The sequence below is a fragment of the Abramis brama genome (genome assembly GCF_963993115.1).
Source record: "Abramis brama genome assembly, chromosome: 1".
Classification (NCBI taxonomy): domain Eukaryota; kingdom Metazoa; phylum Chordata; class Actinopteri; order Cypriniformes; family Leuciscidae; genus Abramis; species Abramis brama.
Genome location: NC_139963.1, coordinates 19653388 through 19678348, shown reverse-complemented (window position 1 = coordinate 19678348; position 24961 = coordinate 19653388). Strand labels below are relative to the sequence as shown.

The 24961-nt window shown below is 37.8% G+C and overlaps 2 protein-coding genes across 12 annotated transcripts in view; both read left to right on the top strand.

The window, feature by feature from the left end:
- The first annotated feature begins 60 nt into the window (after window positions 1-60).
- kdelr2a (KDEL endoplasmic reticulum protein retention receptor 2a) lies at window positions 61-3925 on the top strand. Its single transcript, XM_084135849.1, has 5 exons — window positions 61-323; window positions 1147-1247; window positions 1385-1543; window positions 2271-2523; window positions 2937-3925. Exons 1-5 carry the CDS (start codon window positions 233-235, stop codon window positions 2969-2971), a joined length of 639 nt encoding a protein of 212 aa, XP_083991975.1. The 5' UTR covers window positions 61-232; the 3' UTR covers window positions 2972-3925.
- Window positions 3926-5384: 1459 nt separating this feature from the next.
- The window catches only part of spag9a (sperm associated antigen 9a), a 40295-nt gene continuing 20718 nt past the window's right edge, over window positions 5385-24961 (top strand). For 4 of the 11 annotated variants that reach the window (XM_084116333.1, XM_084116332.1, XM_084116330.1 and 1 more), the window contains exons 1-10: window positions 5424-5869; window positions 11151-11271; window positions 14900-14970; window positions 17848-17939; window positions 18127-18277; window positions 19432-19512; window positions 21469-21628; window positions 22620-22710; window positions 23234-23355; window positions 23580-23591. In XM_084116333.1, the coding sequence (XP_083972459.1) occupies window positions 5570-5869; window positions 11151-11271; window positions 14900-14970; window positions 17848-17939; window positions 18127-18277; window positions 19432-19512; window positions 21469-21628; window positions 22620-22710; window positions 23234-23355; window positions 23580-23591 (1201 nt within the window). In that variant the 5' untranslated portion in view covers window positions 5424-5569. Of the gene's footprint in view, window positions 5870-11150; window positions 11272-14899; window positions 14971-17847; window positions 17940-18126; window positions 18278-19431; window positions 19513-21468; window positions 21629-22619; window positions 22711-23233; window positions 23356-23579; window positions 23592-24961 lie in introns of all 11 variants that reach the window. The other 7 variants (XM_084116329.1, XM_084116331.1, XM_084116328.1 and 4 more) reach the window with 5 other exon arrangements.

Sequence of the window (24961 nt, the reverse complement as noted above, 5' to 3'; positions counted from 1 at the left end):
GTGGTTAGGGTTCGACTCGTGGAGCTCGCGGCTGCATGAACTACTACTCCCAGCATTCATTGCGATTTCGCTGTTGGCCACGTCACGTCCACCGGCCACGTCGCCCCTCATTCGCCATATTTCGTGGAGGAATGCTCTTCTGGAGATCGGCACTCAGCCGGTTCGCAATTACTTCACTCACCCCGAGCTCTCTTTAACCCCACTAAAACCAGCCAGAGAGAAAAAAATCACCATGAATATCTTTAGGCTGACTGGAGATCTGTCTCATCTAGCGGCCATCATCATCCTGCTGCTCAAGATATGGAAGACCAGGTCCTGCGCAGGTGAGCTAAACTCACACGAATTATACTCGTCTCATTCATTTCATACTTAATACTCGTGTTTATCAAAGACAGGGAAGACTTTAAACTGGGTTGAGCTGCCCGGAAAAGTCTTTATGATTTAATATTAAAGCATGAAGCATAAAATGAAGTAATTTGTGTAGCATGCAAGCTAGTTTAGCTTGATTTGAAAGCAGCTGGTCTAGATTTTTGTTGTTGAATTAAAATTCAATTTGGGTTTGAATGGGCAGATCTGTATGTATATAACATGTTGTGACGCAAATGTTTGCTTATATATATATTTGAAGGTACAGGCTACATGACAGCCTTGTTCTCAGTAAAGTGGCTAAATTAGCTGAATTTAAGGCCTACTTACTAACTAACTGCTGTTTAATATTAGATTACTTGGTTTATATATATATATACACATACCGTTTTACCATGTAAAGGACAAGTTGCATCTTCATATCTTGAATTGTGAGAATCAAATAAGTGCTTTTTATATAGTTGAAGTCATACATCTTAATTTACATCCATTTTTTTTATTTTTATATAAATACCATTTATATCCATACATCCATTTATTTGCCTTACATTCCTGAAGTGCATTGCATTCCTTGCCTTGACGTGGCAGTGCATATGGTTTTGTGTGGGCTATGCAAGGATGGGTCACCTGGGTAGTCTAGATATATGGTCTTCCTTCTTTTGGTCCCTAGAGAACCTACATGCAACCCTTTTGAAGTGTTTATGAGCTCAGTCTTCAGTAAATACCGCTGTTGTGTGCTCTTATAAGTGGTTGTCTGAGTGTAAGTGTTTTAATCCCCAGGTATCTCTGGGAAGAGCCAGATACTCTTCGCCTTGGTGTTCACCACACGATACCTGGATCTCCTGACATCCTTCATTTCTCTTTACAACTCTTGCATGAAGGTAAATGCATAGAGTGAACCTTTACATGCACACATCAATACATTTGCCAATCTTAAATTGCCACATCCAAGTAAACAGTTGAGTGTGTTTATATGTGCACTGTTAATCAGTTGTGTGCTTCTGTTCTGTTGAAACAGATCATCTACGTTGGCTGTGCCTATGCCACTGTCTACCTGATCTATGCTAAATTCAGGGCGACCTATGATGGAAACCATGACACTTTCAGAGTGGAGTTTCTGGTGGTTCCAGTGGGAGGTCTCGCCTTTCTGGTCAACCACGACTTCTCTCCGTTGGAGGTGATTATTAGACTCTTCACTGCACATTTGCAAATACCAATCATGCAATAACAATAATTAATCAAAAATAAGACTAGTCTTGCTACTTGTCTTACTTGAAATAAAATAAATATCGAAATAAAAGCAAATTATAAACAGATTAAAGGTGCATTGTGTAATATTTAGGATGATCTGTTGACAGAAATGCAATATCATATACATAACTATGTTTTCAGTGGTGAATAAAGACCTTACTTAATGAACTGTTATGTTTTTATTACCTTAGAATGAGCCATTTCAATCTACATACACCTTACATTGAATGCGCCGACATGTTTCTACGGTAGCCCTAAACGGACAAACGCGTTTCGTCACTGTTGTTCTTCGTACAAAGAAGCTTGCTAAAGTCAGCGAATAAAACACTGACACAATGATGAACAAGTAACAATAACATATCGTTTTACTGAATAATTAAGTTGACATAATTTCTTAATTTATCTTTGTAAAGAAACCTCATTGCTGAACTGGCTACTCTCTGCGGTCTCAGACGACGACATCTTTTCCTGTCGGCCGTCGTAACTTCTGTTGGTTGCAATTCGCAACCTCACCACTAGATGCTGCTAAAAATTCCTCCCCTAAGGATCAAATTATAGTTTCTCCAAGTCTCATGGCGTTTAGAAATGTAAAGAAATCAATTTTTTTTTTTTGTAAATGAAACTGACCTGTGCTCAAAATATCTTCATGACAGATTCTGTGGACCTTTTCCATCTACCTGGAGTCGGTGGCCATCCTGCCTCAGCTCTTTATGATTAGCAAGACGGGCGAGGCGGAGACCATCACTACCCACTATCTGTTCTGTCTGGGGGTCTATCGCGCCCTCTACCTCTTCAACTGGATCTGGAGGTTCTACTTCGAGGGCTTCTTTGACATGATCGCCATCGTGGCTGGGGTTGTCCAGACTATTCTCTATTGTGACTTCTTCTACCTTTACGTCACAAAAGGTCAGTTTGTATGCACTCACACCTATGTAGGGGTCGTGGGTGTGAAATGACATTATGCTTGGGTGGACATTAAAGTCAGGATAAAATCAACTTTTTATATACACACACATACATACATATATATATATATATACACATACATACACACATACATACACATGTATAGGGCACTAGGGTTAGGATTAGATTAGTTGCCTGTAATTATGCATAATTTATAGTTGTTGCATAATAACTACATGTATCGTGTAACAAGGACACTGTAAAATAACCCTTTATTGACAGATAATTAATTGATGCATGTATTAATTACAGTTTAAGCACTTGTTTGGCTTTTATCTGTAGATTTTGGCTTGTTTTAGGATGAAAAGCCCTTTTTTATGCTTTATTTTTTGAATCTTTTGTCTTCGCCACAGTGCTGAAAGGAAAGAAGCTGAGTCTACCAGCCTAAGTGCCAAAGAAGAGAGCTGTGTCTCCGTCAGACTTATAGAGGGGCACAAGCCAATGATGCCACCGCAAGATGCCCAAGACAAAGAACACATAACGCCAGTTCAATCACTGATTTATTTCTCTGCGCCTGGACACCAACCATCCCCTTACAGAAACGAGGACGTTTTCTTCTGTCTTTAGCATCTTGCGATACTTTTTTTTATTGCTATTAAAAAGAAAAAGAAGAAAAAACTTTTCTATATGCAAGGTGTATTGAAATATTGAATATTGAACGGTGCATTGTACACACTAAATGCGTCATTGTAAATTTGTCCATGATTGGAAATGGTTCCCAGAGTGTCAAATAAGTTCTTTCCTGATTTAAGAGGGACGATGAAATGTGTGTCCAACAATTCAAGTTATTGTATCCCATTCGTTTTTTTCCTTCTCCCCCACAGTGTAAATGTGGTAAAATCACACTTTACTTAAATGAGAGGTTTAGCCACCACTGAAAATTGAGGTTTCATCTTTTCACATAAATGCCTTATAATTCGTCTTTCGGTTTATGTACATAAGCATTCGTGCTGATGGCCCCAATAGCAACGAGTCAACTGTAAATAATGTTTCATATTTCATTCGGCACAATTCTCCTTGTGTGATCCATATCATTTTATTTAGGATGTCAACATTTATCAATGATATGTGATGTTAAAGCAAGGTTGTTTAAATATTCAGTTATTTCCTGCAAACATCAGCTTGTTGAAATGCAGTAATTTATGGTAAGACCATTAAATCTAGTGGTGTGGATACTGTCAAAGCACATATTGGAGTGAATATAAGTTTTGTAGCTTAGTATTTTTTTGTTTCTTTGTTCAACATCCCCATTGTTTTCCCCTCTCTCATCATTCCTCTAGGGTTTACAGTTATTTTTTTTCTAGTTTTTACATGTCTCCAATAAATATTTTAAGGGACACGATTTTGTGTGTTATTACTTTGTGGTTTTTTAAGTCAGTTGTCTAAATTCTGTTGACAGTTTTACTTGGTATATTCCATTGTTTTACAGTTATTATAAGATGCAGATAACAAGAAATAAATTGAAATGTTTTGCAATACAAAAATTAAACAATATCAGTGTTGATGGTGCTTATGATCAAATTTTCAACATTTTTATTCACGATTTTGTTTTCGCTAGCTCAATTTAAATGGTCCTGTGGTGTGATACATTTTTAAAAGTTATGTTCCATGTAATTTCTCAATAATCATGCATGCAGTTTTAAGTATAAAAGAATGAGCAAAAGAAAGAGTAACATATAACATCACATCACAGTTTTGGCATATATATTCAAATTAAATGCATGAATAAAATGCTTAATTGGGGCATTTTATTTTGACTATATATGCCAAAACTGTGATGCGATGTATTTCTTTTGGTCATTCTTTTATAATAACTATGCATGCAGTATTTTAGTTATTTATTTCACAACAGTAACTGAACACTAGTTCTATATGGATTTGTGAGTGTACAGCAGTGAAAACATCAATGAATAATTGGTTCAGATCCAATTAAAAAACAATGGCCACCACAGTGATCCATTGATCCCTTATAGTGAACAAGCATTCAAACATTTACCACTGATTTTCTCAACATTGCATATCTAATCATCAGCTCCTGACGAGCACATTAATTACTTGAATTAAAACTCAGTGGGTCATTTAAAGTCTTTTGTCTTTCAAACACATTAAAATATACAAATTCACGTTATTTATATTGTAAATGATTGTTTTTATTTTAAAATTACTTATAACGAGTAAGGTAAAAAGTGATCTAAAATGTAATCAAAAAAGTAGTCAGAATACATAAAATGATTAGAGATTACATTACTTGAAATTAGTAACCGGCCATCTTACTACAGTATACTCACTCTAAAAATGCTGGGTTGTTTCAACCCATACGTGTGTCAAATATGGACAAACTAAAAAAAAATAAATAATAATAATAATCAAAAATGTTAAATAAGTTTTGTTAAAAATTTAAACCAACGGTTGGGTTTGTCCATATTTGACCCAAACATGGATTAAATCAACCCAGCATTTTTTTTCCGATCGCGACTATTTACCGTTTTTAAATGTATTTATTAATTTAATGTATTTATTAAAAATATATATATATTTTTTTTTACAGTTTATGATTAAGACACTGTAATTCGCACTCTGCGATCTTGTCAAGAACACTCTAATTATGGAAATTATCATGCTCAGTTATGATAAACTGATTAATTCCGATGTCGAAATGTTGTGATTTAAAAACTAACGGCAGGTATAATGTAATGGGACAGGTTTAATAACGATATATGTAGCGTGACGTCACCGCGCGACTGTCTGGTCAACAACTGAACTCGCGACTGTTGTCGGTCGACCGCGGGAAAATATTCCACGTAATACATCGGCCGGTTAGTTCCAGGGAGGGAGGGACTCCGGACTTACGTGGGATCCTTGTGGCAGTGTGTCGGAGAATATAACGGGTATATATATATCCGCATTTGTTCTCAACATATCTCAGGGCACGTTGGTTGGAATAGCGGCGGTTTAAATCTAGGACATTCAAAGAAGAGGAAGGAAAATGGAGTTGGATGACGGAGTTGTGTACCAGGACGACCCGGGGACATCGGCGATCATGTCGGAGAGAGTCTCGGGCCTCGCCAACTCCATCTACCGCGAATTCGAGAGGCTTATTCGCAAATACGACGAGGACGTGGTGAAAGAGCTGATGCCGCTGGTCGTGGCGGTGCTGGAGAACCTCGACACCGTGTTCGCCGAGAACCAGGAGCATGAAGTGGAGCTGGAGCTCCTGAAGGAGGACAACGAGCAGCTGATCACACAGTACGAGCGCGAGAAAGCGCTGAGGAAACACGCAGAGGAGGTGAGTGAGTGAGTGAGTGAGTGAAGGAGATCCATCAGTTGACATCAGCGGGGAAAACGGGAGCTTGGCATCTTTGTTTTTGTTGCAGCATCACGGCAGCTGCACGTGCACGAACGGCTTTGTCATCTCACCGTGCCTTGTTTACTAGCCAGTGCCCTTCGACGATGAGTCAGTCTTGGGCCTCAAGAAATCAATCAATAAAAAGCATTATCATCAATGCATGTTTGTTTTTAACATTCATCACTGTGTCCTTGTCCTGGCTGATGGGGAGAACTTAATGTACAAGCTTAAATGGCACCACAATGTTGTTTGCACGCTTATAAATAAAGGCCAGAGATGGAAAACAACATAACATCAATGCACAAAACAAACAACATGCAACCTGCTTGTTTGCTTACCATGCAAACTACAGAGATGCTTGCCTCAGTGCCATATGGGAGAGACTGGGGCAAGTTGTCACAATGGGTTTTTAAATCACATTTATACATTTATAGACACTTTTATCCAAAGCGACTTACAAAATAGGAACGAAAAGCAATTCGGCAAAGAGACAAGAATATTTGTAATACAATACCAGTTTTTTTAGACAAATATAATAGATTAGGACAAGCTTTGAGTCAAAAGTCCAATTGTTTTCTTTAGAAGTGGTCTTGTTTGTTCAAAATATGTCAAGTTATGCAAGTTGTCATGTGTTGCAAAGGTTATACTTTATTTGTCTGATTGTTTTGTTTCATAATTCTTTAATATTTAAATTTTAGCCAATTTAGCCTATTTTAGGTTATTTAATTATGGTTTCCAACTGTGACAACTTACCCCATGTAGTGTGACAGCATGTCAGGTGTTTTTCCTTCTTTTTTTCTGGGCGATAATGGTTGGGATGTTTAATGGCTTTTTGTTTTGTAACCAAAACTTTAACCCCCGGTTTCACAGACAAGGCTTAAGCTAGTCTCAGACTAAAATGCATGTTTGAGCCGTTTCAACTGATGCAACTTGTACTTACAAATCTTAAAATATGTCACTGCCATTATTTCATTCAAGATGCACCAGTAATGTTTTTAAGGTACGTTTATAAAAGCTACTTAAATTGAACGAAGGCCTAAATTCTAATCCTGGCTTAATCTAATCTAATATTTTTTTTTTTATAATATAATATATTTCAAAATATAATCTTAGCTACCCTGGCAAATATTCATGACGAGTCAAAAGTTTGCCAGCTATTCCAATTTAAGTCTCCCATATGTTTCTGGATTTTGATGCAACAGTCTGTCGACATGCAGAAAAGTATTTTTAAAGTCTTTTCCCACATTAAACCTACGATGTGTCATTCATTTGTGTTAAATTATGTTATGATATGAACCTTTCATAGTTGATTACATGAGTAAATTCTTTGATGTGACTCTAATCTCTTTTGGAAATAAGATTACACAGCATTGTACAGTTCTCAACGTGTGTAAGCCTGACTTTGGACAGATTAAGGCTGCTCAATGGCTTCATGTGTTCCTGAGACAGTGACAGTTAACTGGGATTATGAGCAATATGCCGGCCGCATTCTCCAACCAAAACACAAATGAGCCATGAGCTCCATTAATCCCTGTGTGAACTGATACGGGATCTAGGATACATCCTATTATGACAGACTGGTTTCACTTCCAGAAGAGTGACATACGGTTGTTGTGATCAATATTCAGTGGTGAACACTGATCTTTTACTCGCCTTTCATCTCACTGAAATACCAGAGAAACTTTTAAGACTATTTAGGATAATTTGGTTTAGGTTTTTCATTTTCATACTGTTTGATATTTTCTTACTGAAAAATAGTAATCATGTGTTGTACTGTGCTGTCTTAATCCAGTGTGCTAATTTAATATTATTTATACACTGTTAAGTTGAATTAGCCTTAGATTTTCTGTCTTCATTAGATTTTTTTTTGTTTTAGTAATTTTTTATTTAATTTTTTTCTTTTTTCAGTTTGAATTATTTTAGTATTTCAACTTAACTTATTTTCATTTACATTTTTCTATTTTTTATCTAATATTTATATTTTAGTTAATTTCAGCTTTTATTTTGATTACTGAAAATGTTTTAGTTTTAATTAAGGATAACAACAGTGTCAATCATGCCTGCAAATTCAAAATGAGACCAAAGATTAAACTATACGTACTCTCACGGTTTCACAGACGAGGCTTATGCTAGTCCCTGTTTTAACTGAAGCAACTTGCACTGACAATGCACTCAAATATGTCAGTGCCATTGTTTTGTCTCAAGTTTTATCCAAGGCACGTTTATAAAAGCTACTTAAATGTCCTAATTGAACTAAGGCCTAATTCTGGCTTAATCTAAGCCCTGTCTGTGAAACTGGGCCACTATATACTACACTACTCGGATGAGCCAAAACATTATGATATGAGCACCTGTCTAATATGTTGTTGGTCCTCCGTATGCTGCTAAAATAGCGCTGACTGTAGGTCGCAAAGTCCAGCTTGGTCCAGCACATTTTACAGATGTTCAATTGGGGCAACACCTTGAACTCTTCATCATGTGCATTATCCTGCCGAAAGAGACTCTTCCACCAGGGAACACCAGTGTCATGAAGGGGTGTACCTGCTCTGCTACAATGTTTAGTTATAGGTGACACGTGTCAAATTTACGTCCACATGAATGGCCGGACTCAGGGTTTCCCAGCAGAACATTGTCCAGAGCGTCACACTCCCTCCATCGTCGTCGTCCCACAATGCATCACTTCCCCAGGTAAACGCTGCACACGTACCAGACTAAACTGGGTTTATTGAGAACGTCCACATGATGTAAAAGAAAACAGGACTCCTCGGACCAGGCGAACGTCTTCCACTGCTTTAAGGTCCAGTTCAGACACTTTCGCTGGTGGACAGAGGTCATCATCTCTCTGATTGGTCAGTGTCCACGCAGCCCCATACGCAGCAGAGTGTGATGTACTGTGTGTTGTGACACATTCCTCCCATGACCATCATTAAAATGTTGTGTGCCACTGTACACCTCCTGTTGGCTCAGACCAGACGGAACAGCGTTCATTGCCCTCGTGCACTGATGAGTCTTGGGCGTCTAACACCCTGTTTGGTTTGAGGTTCGTACCTCCTCGAACTCTGCTGATAAACCCTCATCACTGCTGACCGAGAGCGACACACAAGCCTCTCTGTTTCAGAGATATTCTGAGCCTTGCCAGAACAGTTTGGCCCGTGTCAAAGTCGCTCAGATCTTTATTCCTGCCCATTTCTCCTGCATCCAACATGTTGATTACGAGAACTGATTGTTTGCTTTCTATCTAATCTACCCAGATCTTAATGTGTGTGCTTGTTACGAGATGATCAACGATATTCACTTCACCCGTGACTGCTCATGTTTTGGCTCATCATCAGTGTATATTTCGTATTTGAATGAGTTAATTTGGGTTTTTCCATGGCAGATGCTGATATTTTTAATCTCTAGAGAGCATAATGTCTGATATAATGCATATTTATAATTTATTGATTTAAGATGACATGGCACCTTGTTTCTCAGAATATTTACTCAGAAAACAGAACTTGTAATTTATCATGTCTGTTTAGTGTATGTTTTATCTTAAACTTCCTTCACTTTACGTGTTTGTGCGAGTGCTGTGCTGCACTGGAAATGATTGGGAATTGAATGTGACTTGAACCATATGTTTGTTGATCTCCGTGCTCGGGGGGGTGGGGGGGGGGGTTGGAGTGCTGAATGAGTTTTGTGTGCCAGTGTGACGGGAACCTAAAGTGACACTGAAACAGCTCCTCTTTATCAGATGCTCACACTGCACCAGGCTCTCCAGGAGACCCCTGTACTCCAGACATGTTCTGTAGGAGAGAGATTCTAATTAGGGAAAATATTAAAGATATTACTTCCAGGTAAAGGATCCTTTGCTGTGACCATGCTGAAAAACTCTTGCTGCTGGATTCAAACTGTATTTTTCTTGTGAAACAGACCGTTTTCTTGTCAGTGCATAATGCACCTTTTGCTGTTTTCATACACTACTAGTCGAAAGTTTGGGATCAGTACGATTTTTTTTTTAAAGTGACAGTAAAGACATTTATAGTATTACAATTTCTATTTCAAATAAATGCAATAAATAAATGCAATAAATTGATCTATTCATCAAAGAATACTGAAAAAAACCATTACAGTCTCCTACGTTTTAGTGAATTTGGTGAGTAAATATTGTGAAAAGCACGTTTTTGTACATTCGGCAGTGTTGTTAATTTGCTATCATTAAATCATTTATCGGCATTCTGTCAATGACTGTGCTCTCTAGATATCAGCAGCATCGGCTATTGAGAAAAGCTTCAGTCACATCGGTCAACCAGTTATCGACATTTCACATCATAGATTTGGTTACATATGTATTTGTACAAAAAAATTGGACGTACTTCATTAAATTAAATCCTTGGAAAACTTTTCTGCTTTTCAGTCTTGATAGATTTGACATTTTAAACTTGTTCCTTAGCCTGTAAAAAGGCATAAAGATCTGTAAAAACAATATTCATCTATTCTTCTACTTAGTAGAAATCATTCATGTTTTTTTTCTGCTTGAAGTTTTGTAGCTTTTAGTTTAAGGGTACAATCAATATGCTAGCTAACTGAAGTTTATTTGAGCAGATATATGCAAAATTAATAAGACCAAAAATATTGATGATTCATGAAAATGTACAAGACTGAAAATGTTCCTTTACTTTAAATAAAATATCCTGTAACGCCTGTTGGCTATTCTAAAAATAAATGTTGTAGTGGCAAACAATTTTACATCACTGAATAAGAGACAAACAGGTATCAATTGTCTTTAACAATTATTTATTCCCTTGCAAGGAAAGATCAGCAGTCATACAGTCATTATAAAGTGCCTGCAGAGTGTGACAACGAGTGGGGGGTATCCTTCATTCTTTATAGTTGTTCCTCCCCCAAGGTTTTTTTCCCGAGGCTACATCAAGATACATCTTAGCCATAACTAACATATTGTTTAGATTGTTTATATGATCATACTTAATCATATTAAACCCTTGAATGGTCTCTGTCTCGGTCATACATTCAGTCACATTAACTTTTGTCTGGTCATATACAAGGACATACACATACATATATTAATAAGAATATGTATCGACACCACATTAATCTAATTACCATCATATTTCTAGGATTCTATGAATATAATTAAGTGCAAACATAATAGAACATTAAATTTCTTCCACAATGTATTATGCATATGTTTAATTTTTTCTTTTGTGTTTTCTGTGAGCAGAAGTTCATTGAATTTGAAGATTCCCAGGAGCAAGAGAAGAAGGACTTGCAGAACCATCTGGAAAGCCTGGGATCACATTCCCGTCAGCTGGAGCTGAAGATCAAGAACTATGCTGACCAGAGTAAGAATCACCTGCTTTTGTTTCCTGTTCTCGTTTACTCTTACACTTCCATGATCTGACGATATTTAGAACCTTCATACATACGTCTTTCTGACGTTTAATGTCCATGTATCTGCTTAAAAAGTCCTTCTGTTATAAAGTTTAACTTCGCTGAATTTTGAATTTTTGCAGCTGGGAACAAAAATTCGACACCATCGACACCATAATAACTAAAAGTTTGCTAAGAAGTATATCCTACTAAAGCAAGGCGATATTTGTCTCTGGTTAAGCGTATCCATAGCAGACCGGTGGGAGTGGCCTTGGATGGCAACATGCCTAATGCATTGTGGGTGTTGAAGTTTTCCCACCTAATTGGCAAAAGGAAAGACAACAGCCTTTTTTTGCTGTTTTCTCTAGTCAGGTAGCACTGATTTCAAAAATTGGTTCACCTTTCTACTGTATAGGCCGACATGTTATATAGAATGCCCATTTTCACAGCGGTGAAATAATCCTTTAATATCAAATGGATATAATCCATTCTATGCAATTTAGCTGTTTGTGTGAAGTATTGGTTTACAGTGCTCTTCACACATGGTCCATATAATAGAGTAGCGTCCCATCATTCAATCTGCTCTCTCTCCTCAACCCATTCTACTGATCCCATTAATGGATCAGTGATAATGTAAAGTTGCCCATTTGCACAGGAAAGAGTTGACATTTTCTTTGGCTTCAATATATGGCTGTTTGATTCCTCATGGACTGTGAGTCATTAATGTGAAAAGATTTGAAATCTGAATTGAAATCGTCAGAGCAAATATTTGCACCACTAGTGTAGTCTGGCTTTGTGTAAGAGACGGGGTTCGTACAAGGTTCTTAAAGTGCTTTAAATACTTGAATTTGACTTTTTGAAATTTAAGTCCTGGAAAACATCCATATTTTTTGAAGAGGTACTTAAAAGGTGATTAAATTATTTAAATACGATATATGTGAAATTAATTTCATTGAAAAAAATGGATTGTCAATGGATTTATCTCTATGAAGTGAAACGTCAGAGATCTGATATCTGTAATTTGAGTACAAACAAATAAAATAAATAAAAATAATAAAGATATTGTTTGATAAGTGCTGATTGTAGTCCTTGAAATCCAAAAAAGGAGTGCTTGAAAAGTCCTTGAAAGTCCAGGAATCTGTACGAACCCTGAAGAGAGTTTAGTCTGGTTTTGAATTAATGTGATTCATCTCTTCAGTCTTATTAAGTGCTGTGTTTTCTGTGGCCCTGAATATCATTACTCATGTATTGTTGTTCAAAAACATCTGTAAAAAAAATAAAAGGAGAAGCTAAAACAGGGTCAGTTCAGACCGAGTGTGTGCTAGAATTGGCCCGTGCTCCACAAGATGCCCGTGGGTGATAATGATATTAGTCAAGCACCAATACATGCTAATTATGGATGTCTGCTGTTTTAATCTGGCACTAATGAATTAATTCTGGCATTAATTAATAGTGAATTGCCAGCAAACCCTTGTCTGAGATTTGAACTGGATATCAGTTCTACTTGAAATCACTGTGCTGAAATTAAGTATGTAGTAGACAGTGAATTACTGTAGGCGGGATGCATTGGGCAGTTCTGCTGCAGGCTTAGATTTAAACCTAACAGCTAAAAGTGGATTATGTCTTTGTGTCACCTCTTAAATCAAGCCTGTTTAATATCCTGTGTGACTATCCTCTACAGAACTGCAAGTGTTTTTTTATAGGCCTTACTCGGCCTATATAAAATCTGGTTTCAGGCTAGTTTAAAAGTGCAATAGGTGATCAGGGAAATGCTAAATTTAGCCTGCTAGCATTGAAAGCATACGATCCCACCCTCCCTGCAAATCGCGTCCAAAACCACGCCTCCTCCGAAACACATGACCACAAGAGAGATGACCAGAGACAACTTTATTGGATTACATCATGTGTCATTCAACGGCGAGAAAACTTGATAGTACAGTGAGCGGAGAAAGAGAAGCACTTGCTTGCATAGTATATGATTGTGAAATGACTCCAGTTCAGAAGGTGACCTGTTGACATTAAGGAAAGAATGCACTGTATTTCAGCTTTATTCATATGCGATTTCAGGACAACACAGTCGAATCTCACAGAATTGTCTGCATAGGGCAAAGTCTGCAGTACATAGAACTGTACAGTTAAACCTGAAATGTACTTGTACGGTTTGTACAAGTATGTAAATGTATGTAAATGTACTTGTAATTGTACGGTTCAGAAGGAAAGTTAGGTTGTTTGCATGCCATTCTCGCTCTGTCTACACAGTGTACTTGAACGCGCTGATGGCATATGATGTCTGTGTGAACAGTGGTATACAAACACACATTGACTGATAGGGAACACATGTTATTATTTCATTCGGACCGAATGCAATGATTGAACAAGCATTTTAGGGTCCTACACCTTCCACAGATGATATATATTTATAAAAATACATTAAGACTGCTTAAAGGGTAACTCTCGCCAAATTGCAATGCTATTTTTGTTAATCTACCTGAGTCAAACATTAGTGTAAAAGCATAATTATAATGGAAACGCTACTTTTAAGATTGACCGTATTTTCGTTTTCGGTCAAATTGCCTTTTGAATAGGAGTGCTTGGGGCACTACAGTGATAGCATCAAAATCGCTATTTTTAAAGGCTCGACACAACATGAAACTTTGCTTGAAGTATCACCAGGGCCTCTACACATGAACTTGAGCATTGAGAACATTGTTTGTGTACACAGAGTTTACTAAAAAAAAAGGTTTTGTACGACTCACTTTATCAGTTAGTGTTTCCGGTGGCTGGAATTTTGTCAGTCAAAAGTAGTTGATCTCCGAATGCAGCGTAACATGAGGAGAGTAAAGATGGAAAGATTTATGTTGTCAATGCTCGAGTTCATGTGTAGAGCCCCTGGTGATACAAAGTTTCATGTTGTGTCGAGCCTTCTTACTGTTTTAAAAATAGAGATTTTGATACTATCACTGTAGTGCCCCAAGCACTCCCATTCAAAAGGCATTTTGACCGAAAACGAAAATACGGTCAATCTTAGAAGTGGCGTTTCCATTCTAATTATGTTTTTACACGAATGTTTGATTCGGGTAGATTAACAAAAAGACCCTAGGTTGCAATTTGGCAAGAGTTACTCTTTAACATTGTGATTGCTATCAGGATATGAGGAGACTTTCAACCAGCATAACAAAACAATTCTGTAGAGAATCACCTATTGTACCTTTAAAGTGGCAAGCTCTCTCACATGGTTTTACAGTGAAACGGTGAGCGGCGGATCGTCTTTGGTCATTTGGGACATTTTAACCTGTGTTATGTTGAAGACTGGAATAAATCACCCTCGTTTCTCTGTCCTCATTTAGGTCTAGGCTCTTCTTCAGAGCTTCTATGTGGCATGTAACGTGTGTTTATAAGACACTGCAAATGTTGCATGTTTGCATGCAAAGAGATGACAAGCCCAAATATTCTCTTTCAAAGTTTTTTAAAAGCAGTTGATTGTAAAAAAGAAAGAGACTTGTAAGTACTTGTGAACTGAACTGCAACTAAAATCTTGTAGTAATCAAGCACTCTTGTACTGCTGAACTAATCATGCTTCATTTAATCTATCTTTCTCAGTAAGTCGATTAGAGGAGCGAGAGGCTGAACTCAAGCGAGAGTATAATTCCCTTCACCTGCGGCACACAGAGGTAAGAAAGAGCAAATGCAACACCATGTCAATGACATTGGCTATGTACGTAGTGAAACTGAGAGCGACAACCACATTTTAAAGTCGACACGGAAGTTGTGACCCCCTTTTGGGATATAAAAATAATGATGTGCACAGATAAATCATTTATAATAAATACTGTAAAATTCCATAAAAAAAAAACAAGAACTGTCAAATTTGATTTCATGGTGACTTCAATGCACTCAATTTAAATTAAAATAAACCGTTCAAAAGTTTGGGGTTAGTAATTTTTAGTTTTTTTTTAATATAAAATCAATAAAAGAACATAAATGAACAACTTTAAAGGTGATTTTCTCAATGTTTAGATTTTTTTTGCACCTTCAGATTCCAGATTTTCAAATAGTTGTATCGGCCAAATTTTGTCCTATCCTAACAAACCATACATCAATGGAAAGCTTATTTATTCAGCTCATTATTATTTATTCAGATTACAAAAAATGTACCCTTGTGACTGGTTTTGTGGTCCAGTGTCACAATTTATAATGTTACAGAAGATTTCTATTTCAAATATATGCTGCTCTTTTGAACTTCATATTCATCAAAGGATCCTAAAAAGAAAATGTATCAAGGTTTCCACAAAAATATTAAACAGCACAACTTTTGTCTCATATTTATATCATATGATAAAGTTAAGCAATATCACGTGAATAATGAGCGCAATTTCACACGAGTGCTGGTTTTGTCTCGAATAGCACGAGTGCAAACGTGATATTGATTTTATACAACAGTTCAATAAATAAAAAGTTAATATTGTGTTATATTTTAGACACATTATTGTCTGTTTTTGCTCAATTTTGCCAACAAAAATATTACCTCTAAAGCCAGAGCAGAACTGTGTGTCTCCACTCAACATGGTGTTTCGTTTCTGAATGAACCCGCATTTTGAGCGAACCAATCAGGTGAACCTATGATTCAGTGGCCTGTTCATAAAGGCTGTGTCCCAATTCAAAGGCTGCATCCTTCGAAGGACTCAGACATCAAAGCTAACGTCTTCGAAGGCTACAAAGGTCAAACTGAGCGTTGTTAAATGGGACGGTCTAGCCTACAGAGGACTGTTCTTGTCACCTAGCAACTGTGACAACTGCCATCGGCAGCTGAAAACAGGGTTAACAACCTGTCTAAATATGTCCACCGTGATCTTGGTAAGATATGCCAACATTTGAACCTCTTTATATATATATATATATATATATATATATATATAATTATTATTTTTTTTTTACATTTGTATCATTAGATACATTAGATTATTTGAGTAAGTTGAAAGCCAATACTTACATTTAAAGGTCCCGTTCTTCGTGATCCCATGTTTCAAACTTTAGTTAGTGTGTAATGTTGCTGTTAGAGCTTAAATAATATCTGTAAAATTATAAAGCTCAAAGTTCAATGCCAAGCGAGATATTTTATTTAACAGAAGTCGCCTACATCGAACGGCTCGTTTGGACTACATCCCTCTACTTCCTTCTTTAATGACGTCACTAGAACCGTTTTTTGACTAACCTCCGCCCACAGGAATGCTCCCTCAACCGAAATTTGTTTACGTACTTGCACACTTCTTATAACTTACTGTGTGTACTCAGCTCTGCTCAGCTCAGCTGACGCTTCATCTTTTGTGTGATGTACAATAAACTTTATTAAACTCATCAGTATATGTTTGATCATCATTCAGACCTGGTCCGAAACAGCAGACTTGTAGGCTAATATTAATATATAATGGATACATACAAGCAGATGACAAATACATTATAATAACCGTAATTAAACTACTAAACTATACCTGTTTCATCTCTATACAGCACTCTGACTCTGTAGGCATTATTGTCCGACTCGAAATGAACACCGTTACTGAGAGTTTCTGATATTATCATCATTCCGTGAGATGAAATTGTCCTGAGAGACTGAGCTCATGAAGCTCCGCCCCCTGGGTCGTCCAGCAGCAGCTTATTTGCATTTAAAGGGCACACACTAAAACAGCGCGTTTTTCTGAGCCCCAAAAAATGACAATTTAAACATGCTGTAAAAAATGATCTGTTGGGTATTTTGAGCTGAAACTTCACATACACACTCTGGGGACATCAGAGACTTATTTTACATCTTGTGAAAAGGGGCATAATACGGGACCTTTAAAAGTGTAATCTGGTAATTTCTCTAAAAAAAAATCATTTCGTCACCGGCGAGCAATTCATTCTGGGGTTGACAAAGCTGTGAAGGATCCATCTGTTGTATCCTTCATTTAGCGGGAAACGAAGGACGCATTTTGACGGAGCATTTGATGGAGCCTTCGAAATGGTACAGCCTTCGTCGGGCCACTGTGATGCAATTGGCGTTCGGAAAGGATTGCCTTGAAAGGATGCAGACTCTGAATTGGGACACAGCAAAAGAGCCATTTATTTAATTCCTGAATGAATCAGCTGTTTGAACGAATCAAATGAATGAATGACTCAATGACTTACTCATTTAGTTTCTTATTTAGAGCATCATTTCATTAAAAATATTTTATATTTCCATATTAATAAAAAACTCATTAAAGGTATAGTTCACCCAAAAATGAAAACTCTGTCATCATTTACTCGCCTTCATAACCTCATGGCCGTCACAAGGTTTTGTGTTGTAGTAAATTCTATGTAAAAAAAAAAAGTCTATTTGATGCTTTTCTTATTAACACAATAAAGACTTTAAATTATCTTTTGGGGGTAATTTCGGACCGCCTAAATCTTACCAACCCATACAAAAACTGAATTGATAATTTAGAAAATAATTTACTACCACATTTAGCTCTAGTGTCTACCTGCAGCTCTTCATTTAATCCACATGATTTTTGTTCATTGTTCTTCAGATGATCCACAACTACATGGAACATGTGGAACGGATCAGGCTGCAGCAGACGGGAGGAGAGGCCTCTGACATGGGGACACTGGGCCGAATTCGGTAAGACGGACATGATCCCTATATCTGTGCTAGAAAGAAATGTCATGTAGTTGACTGAGAATTGGCAAACCGATTCAGAAGCAGATTGAAATCAAATTAGAACAATGGCTAATTGGATTACACATTTATCTTAAAATATGATGCAGGTTTGCTTATATATTGCTCTTTTTTCCCCCTTTTTGAACAGGAAAGAGCGGCCCCTGTCCCTGGGAATTTTTCCCATGTCTGGCGGGAGCTCTTCACTGATGCCTGATGTCCAGGGTAAAACCGAGACTCCTGGGCTGGAAGGCTGGAGGTTCAACAATCTCAGTCACCAGCGCTCTAACGCCAGCCTCAAGGTACAATAACGGCCCACATCATTTTCTACTGAGACTCTAAGGGCCCTTTCACACCTACCTTGTTTGGTCCGAATTTTTGGACTTTTCAGTTTGATCTGAATCAAAATTACAGGTGTGAAACCTCCCCCAGACCACGGTCCGGACCAAACAGACAAAATTTGGTCAGACGAAAAGAGGTACTCTCGGTCCGGATCAAACTGAGCAAAGGTTTGGTTCGTTTCTAGTGTGAAAGCATTTTCTGTATGGTTCGGACTTTCAGACCATTTACAGGAAGTTCCGGTGGTTCCCGCGTAGCCTAAACAACTGAAGAAGAATATTTATGTGCAGATCTGTCAGTCCTGCCCACAGAGTTTCTTCCAGCTGATTCTCACACACACACACACACACACACACACACACACACACACACACACACACACACACACACACACACACATATTTGTCCTGCTTCCTACCGACGACGATAAAATGTTCGCACAACGAGGACGTTGATTTGGCGAATAAGAACAAGCCTCGAGTATAGTTGGTGCTGCAGGGAGTAATGCCATAATAATAACAGTATAATGGCAACGATATACGTCTGTTCATTCATTCTTGTCAAAGTTACCCGCCGAATTGACAACATGCTGACGTCAGACGCACGTCCGTTTACAAACCAATCAATGTCAAGATGCAGCCCACATAGATGATGACGACAGGACGCAAGTACGTCATGTAAAGTTCTTTAGTGCGCTCGCATAATTTAAAACCAAACCAAAACTAACCGAATGTATACAATGTATCAAAACATAACCTTTGGTTTGGACTTTGGTGTGGACTTTCAGGTGTGAAAACGCCCTAGTCGAGGGAATTTACATCAAGCCATTCGAATTTACATGACAAGCATTTCGAATTGTTTACTAGAGCCATTTTTCTTTATGTGAACTGATGCTTCGACATCCACGTTCACCTCCATGAAACATGGCAAGATTAAGAATTCGAAGCTCTCTTGAATGAATCGCTGCTTTAAATGTTCCCATGCTCAATAATGTTATGTCAGAGTTGTGTTTCCCACAGCACATACACAAACACATGTGAGCACTATTGTGTTTTGTGTTGTGTCAGTGTTGCAAACAAATATAAGATGCCACGTCCCAATTTTCTTGTCCAAGCAGTTGGAGGCGGAGGACTCTCCAAAGAACAGGGAGGGTAAGGATGTTCTGGAAGCTTGGGATTCGCTGGCAAACGACTGCAAGGTAGCAAGGCTCCGTGCCGGCGGACAGTGTGTAGTGCAAATCACTGTTATCCTTTAATAGTCAGAAAGTTTATTCACAGAACCATGTCTGGTTATTTAGCTGTATGCAACTAGAAAGATGTAGAAATTCTAGACGAATAATAAATGCTAATTAAAAAGAGCGTGTTAAAATGATCTTTGGTTTTCAATAATCTAGGATATAGTTGCATACAGCTAACGCATGCTGTTATTTTCAGTTTCACCGCATGCCATTTCAGATTTAACTCTTCATTCACACTTTTCTTACATTGTGTTTTTTAATCATAATAGTAGCTGATAGTATCGCTTGTCTTTAGTTTTTTTTAACACATATTGTAACTATTATTTAGTTTTAACATGTGTTGGGGAATGTTACTTTTAAAAGAAATGCATTACTTTTGCATTATTTTTTAAAACATAAAAAATGTAGCAGTAAAAGTTTTCAATTTTAAAAGGTTACATTCATTTTACAGTGTAATTTATGTAATTTATTTGTTGCTTCCTTTGCATTACTTTTAAAGTCACCGTGAACTGGAAGTTACTTCAATATTGTGACGTGTTTTCTGAGTGAAACAGAATATTGAATGAGAGGGTCAACTTTAACATGCTACCCCCCAACACTTGGCTTTAACGTAGTTTTTCTTTTTTCTTTTCTATAAATCACGTCATTAATTTCAGTTGTGTTGCATTCACAGCAATAAAATACTTATTTCATCATTCATTCTAAATGATTTGCTTTGTTGTTTGGGGTGTGTTGTGTAAATGTTAAATATCTGTGTTTTGCAATGTGTTTTTGTAATAGTTTTTTTGTAGAGATTGACCGATAATTGGTTTAGGTGATTTAAAATAATCTTCTTTTCAGTTATCAGTTCTTTAGCATTGGTATGGTAATGGTAATTCACAGATAAATCACTTATTTCATGAATTGATTGGATAAAATTATAATCTTGTATACGCATTTTTAAATGTGTATCCTTAAGGGTCCTTGCACACTGAGTGCGAAATTCGTGTCTGAAATTTTTGCACGTTAAAAAATAAATACGACCTCATGTTTTGTCAATCACGCTTACACACTGCCTCCGAAACGTTCGTTGGTCATAAAAAAAGAATTCGGATCGGGTTCAATTTTCTGCAATTTTCGCATCCGTAGCAAGCAGTTTGAATGGTGTTTTGACAATTCAGAGCCACCGAATCACGAATATGAAAAAACGCATACGAAAATTTTGGACTGGCATACACTTTTGCATAGTTGTATTATTATTATTTTTTTAACAATAATGCTTTATTATTGTGTCAAAAAGCAGAAATTAAACAATATTTTAAGCATGTGTATAATGGCATAATATTATTATTATGCATACACTTTTTAAATATATTTTTTTAATAATTGTTATTTTTTTTATATATATGTCAAAAAGCAGAAACTAAACAATATTTGAAATTGGTTCTGGATATCAGAAAAAAATTATCTGTATCGATCAATCTCAATTTTGTTTTATTTTTTTGGTGTTCTAAGCACAGTTCTCTGTTGTTGTGTTGTTATCTGTGTATCTTCTTGTAAGCTTTCTTACAGTAGCATCAGTGAGCTGTCAAGTGTTTCTCTTGTTTTTACAGTCTTATTCTATTTTCATACCTTTGTTCTGTATCCTGAACTGACACTGATTTATCTAGTTATTATTTGACACCAATTACAGAATCCCCCTTTCAAATAAGTTTGATGACGTTTACCAGTCCCAGCAGTTATGAATATTATTCATTATATTTTTTTATTGTGTCTGTCCTGTGTTTGCTCGTTGGTGTCACCTCAGGTTGTTAAATGTGCTGGGATAAAGTGATATCCCTACCCCTCTATGCTTTCATGTTGTTCATGCTCTCCTCTGTCCTTGAGCTGTGACCTCTGACCTTGTCGTAATGATCATTGTGCGTTGAATGATTTCAGGATGAGCTGTCTGACCTCAGCCAGGGGGGCTCAAAGTCTGTCACTCCCATGTCCACCACGGCCTCTGACCTGGCCCTGGACTCCCATCGAGAGGATGGAGATGGATTCTGGAAGAATACAGATGTTCAGGCTGTTCCCGGGACCAGGAGCGTCTCTGCAGGTTAGACACTCTTTTACTGGGGATGGAAAGCATCAGCACAAGCTTAAATAACTCTAAAATTGCAGAATGTTATGCAAAAGTTTGGGGTTGGTAAGATTTTTTGTTTTAGAAGATGTTCTTCTGCTCACCAAGGCTGCATTTATTTGATCAAATGTACAGTAAAAACAGTAATAATGTGAGATGTACCATTTAAAATAACTGTTTTCTGTGTTAATCTGTTTTAAAATGTAATTTATTCCTGTGATCAAAGCAGAATTTTCAGCATTATTACTCCAGTCTTCAGTGTCACATGATCCTCCAGAAATCATTCTAATATGATGATTTGGTGCTCAAGAAACATTTATTATTATGGAGTGTCTGTTTACACTAAGTGCAAACAGCCCGCCTTGTTGACAGAGGCTATTTACACTAACTCCGCCCACTGACGTCTGGTTGGGACAGACAAAAAAAAAGGTGCCTGGCAGAAAGTTTTGACACAAATCGACCCGTTTTCGAATCCATCTTTTGCCGAACTCGCTCTACTCCCTTTTCCCATCACATATCACGATGGAAAGGCATTTATTTTCAATAAAAATGAAGAAAATATTTGAAAAGTGGTAATAAAATGTCTAACGTGTGTTTAATAATAAATTGTTTATCGGTTAGGGGTAGGTGTAGGAAGGGCTTTATTGTCCCAATAAGCCAGCATCCATGTAATAATTTTGACTGTTATTATTGCATACAGTCTCATGTACAACAACACTGAGGTGCAAATAGTATCTGCCACTATTTATAAGTAAAATTGCTTTTTTCACTTTGAGTAAATATAATCTAAATTGCTATTTAAACTTAGTGTAAATAGCAGCTATCATTATTTGTACTCGGTGTAAATAGCATCTTAAACTCTAGAAACCATGTAATATGATACAAGCATGCTTACATATTGCAAATCACATGTTAAATGCATTGAGTCCCCAGAGCAAATATGTAATTATTCATTCTGATTATTCAGGTCTGGCTGATAATGAGGAGAAGTCAGATGTTCAGGCCATTATTGAGTCCACCCCAGAGCTGGACATGGACCTCGGATATAAAGGTGCAAGGTAAACAACTAAAATCAAACACTGTGTCTGAAACAACCTTTGAATGTGTCTATGATGCCCAAACAATGCTGTTTAGGTAGGCAGTGTACTAGGTTTTAAAAGAGATTACCAGTGTTGGAGTAACGCATTGCATTACGTAATCACATTATGGCATACATAGCTCTAGAGGTAAGGAAATATTCTAAATTAATATTGTAAATGTGTTTTTAAAAGAAAAGGAAGGTGTATGTTATATAGGTTGTGTTGTTGAACGCATTACTGCTTTAAACACTTGCGAAAAATAACTTCTCAGTAAAAAAACACATGCAAAGCCTGGAAGAGAGCGAGCCCCAGCCAGGTCAGATAAAGAAACTCAAATGTAACGTAACACGTTCCACAAAAAGTACCTAAGTACTTTTTTAAGGGAGTAACACAATATTGTAATGCATTACATTTAAAAGTAACTTTTCCAACAATGGAGATTACACCTTAAATATGGCATATATTTGAATGATGTAACATGCCTGTTGCTGATGTGTTGAAGTACCCCGACCCAAGGGATTGAGAACATGGCATTTGACCGGAACACAGACTCTCTCTTTGAAGAAGTGTCATCAGCAGGCACAGGTTTGATTGGAGACGTGGATGAAGGAGCAGATCTGTTAGGTGGGTTTATTGCTGTTCATTTTCAGATATTATGAAGAGTATTACACAAACATATTACATTTTTACCTGTGCTTTTTATTTTTTAAATGTGTGTCATTTTCCATCATTATGAGATAAGCTCTGAGATATAGTGGCACAGTCCCATGATGCTCTGTTCTGCATGTTGAACTGACCCAGATTTCTCTCTCCATGCCCTGTTGTCCTGCTCTTCCCTCTAACCGCAGTGGAGTACTCCGGTGTGTATGACATCCTTGCTTCTTTATGTCAGAGAATCAGCATCCTCTGTTTCACTTAGCATCTTTCTTAGCATCTTAATCTTCCATTCTTACTTCTTCATACTTTCCACTTTAACTAAATCATACAGCATATAAATAGTGCCAGCCATATAAGGTTTGGACTAAAGCAGCAACATGATATGAACATTTTTACCTACTGTCCTTATTTTTAACTAGATGTAGCACATAATATAGTTCTAGTGTTATTCCCAAGGCCACACAGAATCTGTCGACGTTTTCACATTTTCTGCAGTAATTATTATAGAAATCTGCAAAGTTCTGCGTATTGACATGTGATTAGAGTCTGTTAAACAGATTGCCTTCAGAAGCTGCCTGCTAAGGCCAGCTGAACTGATAGCAAGCGGCCACTAGCTGCCAGAACCCAGCGTTGCTGGGAGACCACTTACAAGGAGGCCTGTTGAGGCCTACTACCTGAAAACCAAAGGGCTGGCTACCTAGTGCCCGTATTTGGGAATTTGCCTTTAGGGAGGCCTAGTGAGGCTTACTACCTGGCAGCCAGTACAGCTAGCTGTGCACTTGCCCATCCTTGGGACTTTGCCTTCAGAGAGGCCTGATGAGGCCTACTACCTGATAGCTAGCATCCGTGGGAACTCTTCTTCAGGGAGGCCTTGAGAGGCCTACTAACTGCCTTCAAGGAGGCCTGGAGAGGCCTACTACCCGATAGCAAGCTAAAACTAGTTATTGTTATGAACCCTGATTACGGGTGTCAGACCCAGGGCGGCCTGTTAAGGCCGGCCAGTCTTGGGGCTCAGTCTTGGAGTGGCATGTTAAAGCCGATCGTCTGAAAGTTTTCTTTAGGTAAGAAACTGACTGCCATGGCCGTAAGATTGGGGACCGAGCTACATGGTGGCCTGATAAGGCCAACCGCCTGACAGTGGTCAATCTTATTCGGCTGATCATAATCGGGGCTAGCCTCCAGAGAGGCCCAATGAAGCCAATTGTCTGATTGGCCAGCGAATTAACAGTCGAGCACCCCATGATGGGGTTCAGGGTCAGGGAGGCCTTGCTAAGGTCAAGACCATAAACACCACTGTTTGTATACCCCGTCACTCAAGACTCACTTAGAAGATTGAGAGGCCTACTAGGCCTGAAGCAAGTCAGTGCTGTCTGCCAAAATCATACTGCCGGGGACTCGCCCATCAGTGAGGCCTGGTTGGGCCTACTAGCTGATAGCCAGTCTATTTTGCAACACACATATACCGTTGGGAACCATACTACACCAACACAAATATCACCCACTGGAGGCCTAATAAGACTAGCTACCTGGTTGCAGCTATAATGTATGTCGCACAACGTTAGGACGTTGATTC

What these genes read in the sequence shown, in the direction of transcription:
- kdelr2a (XM_084135849.1), top strand. Translation starts at nt 233, where the DNA reads ATGAATATCTTTAGGCTGACTGGAGATCTGTCTCATCTAGCGGCCATC. An exon ending in GAAGACCAGGTCCTGCGCAG is followed by an intron (nt 324 to 1,146) that starts GTGAGCTAAACT and finishes TTTAATCCCCAG; the next exon opens with GTATCTCTGGGAAGAGCCAG. An exon ending in ACGACTTCTCTCCGTTGGAG is followed by an intron (nt 1,544 to 2,270) that starts GTGATTATTAGA and finishes TCTTCATGACAG; the next exon opens with ATTCTGTGGACCTTTTCCAT.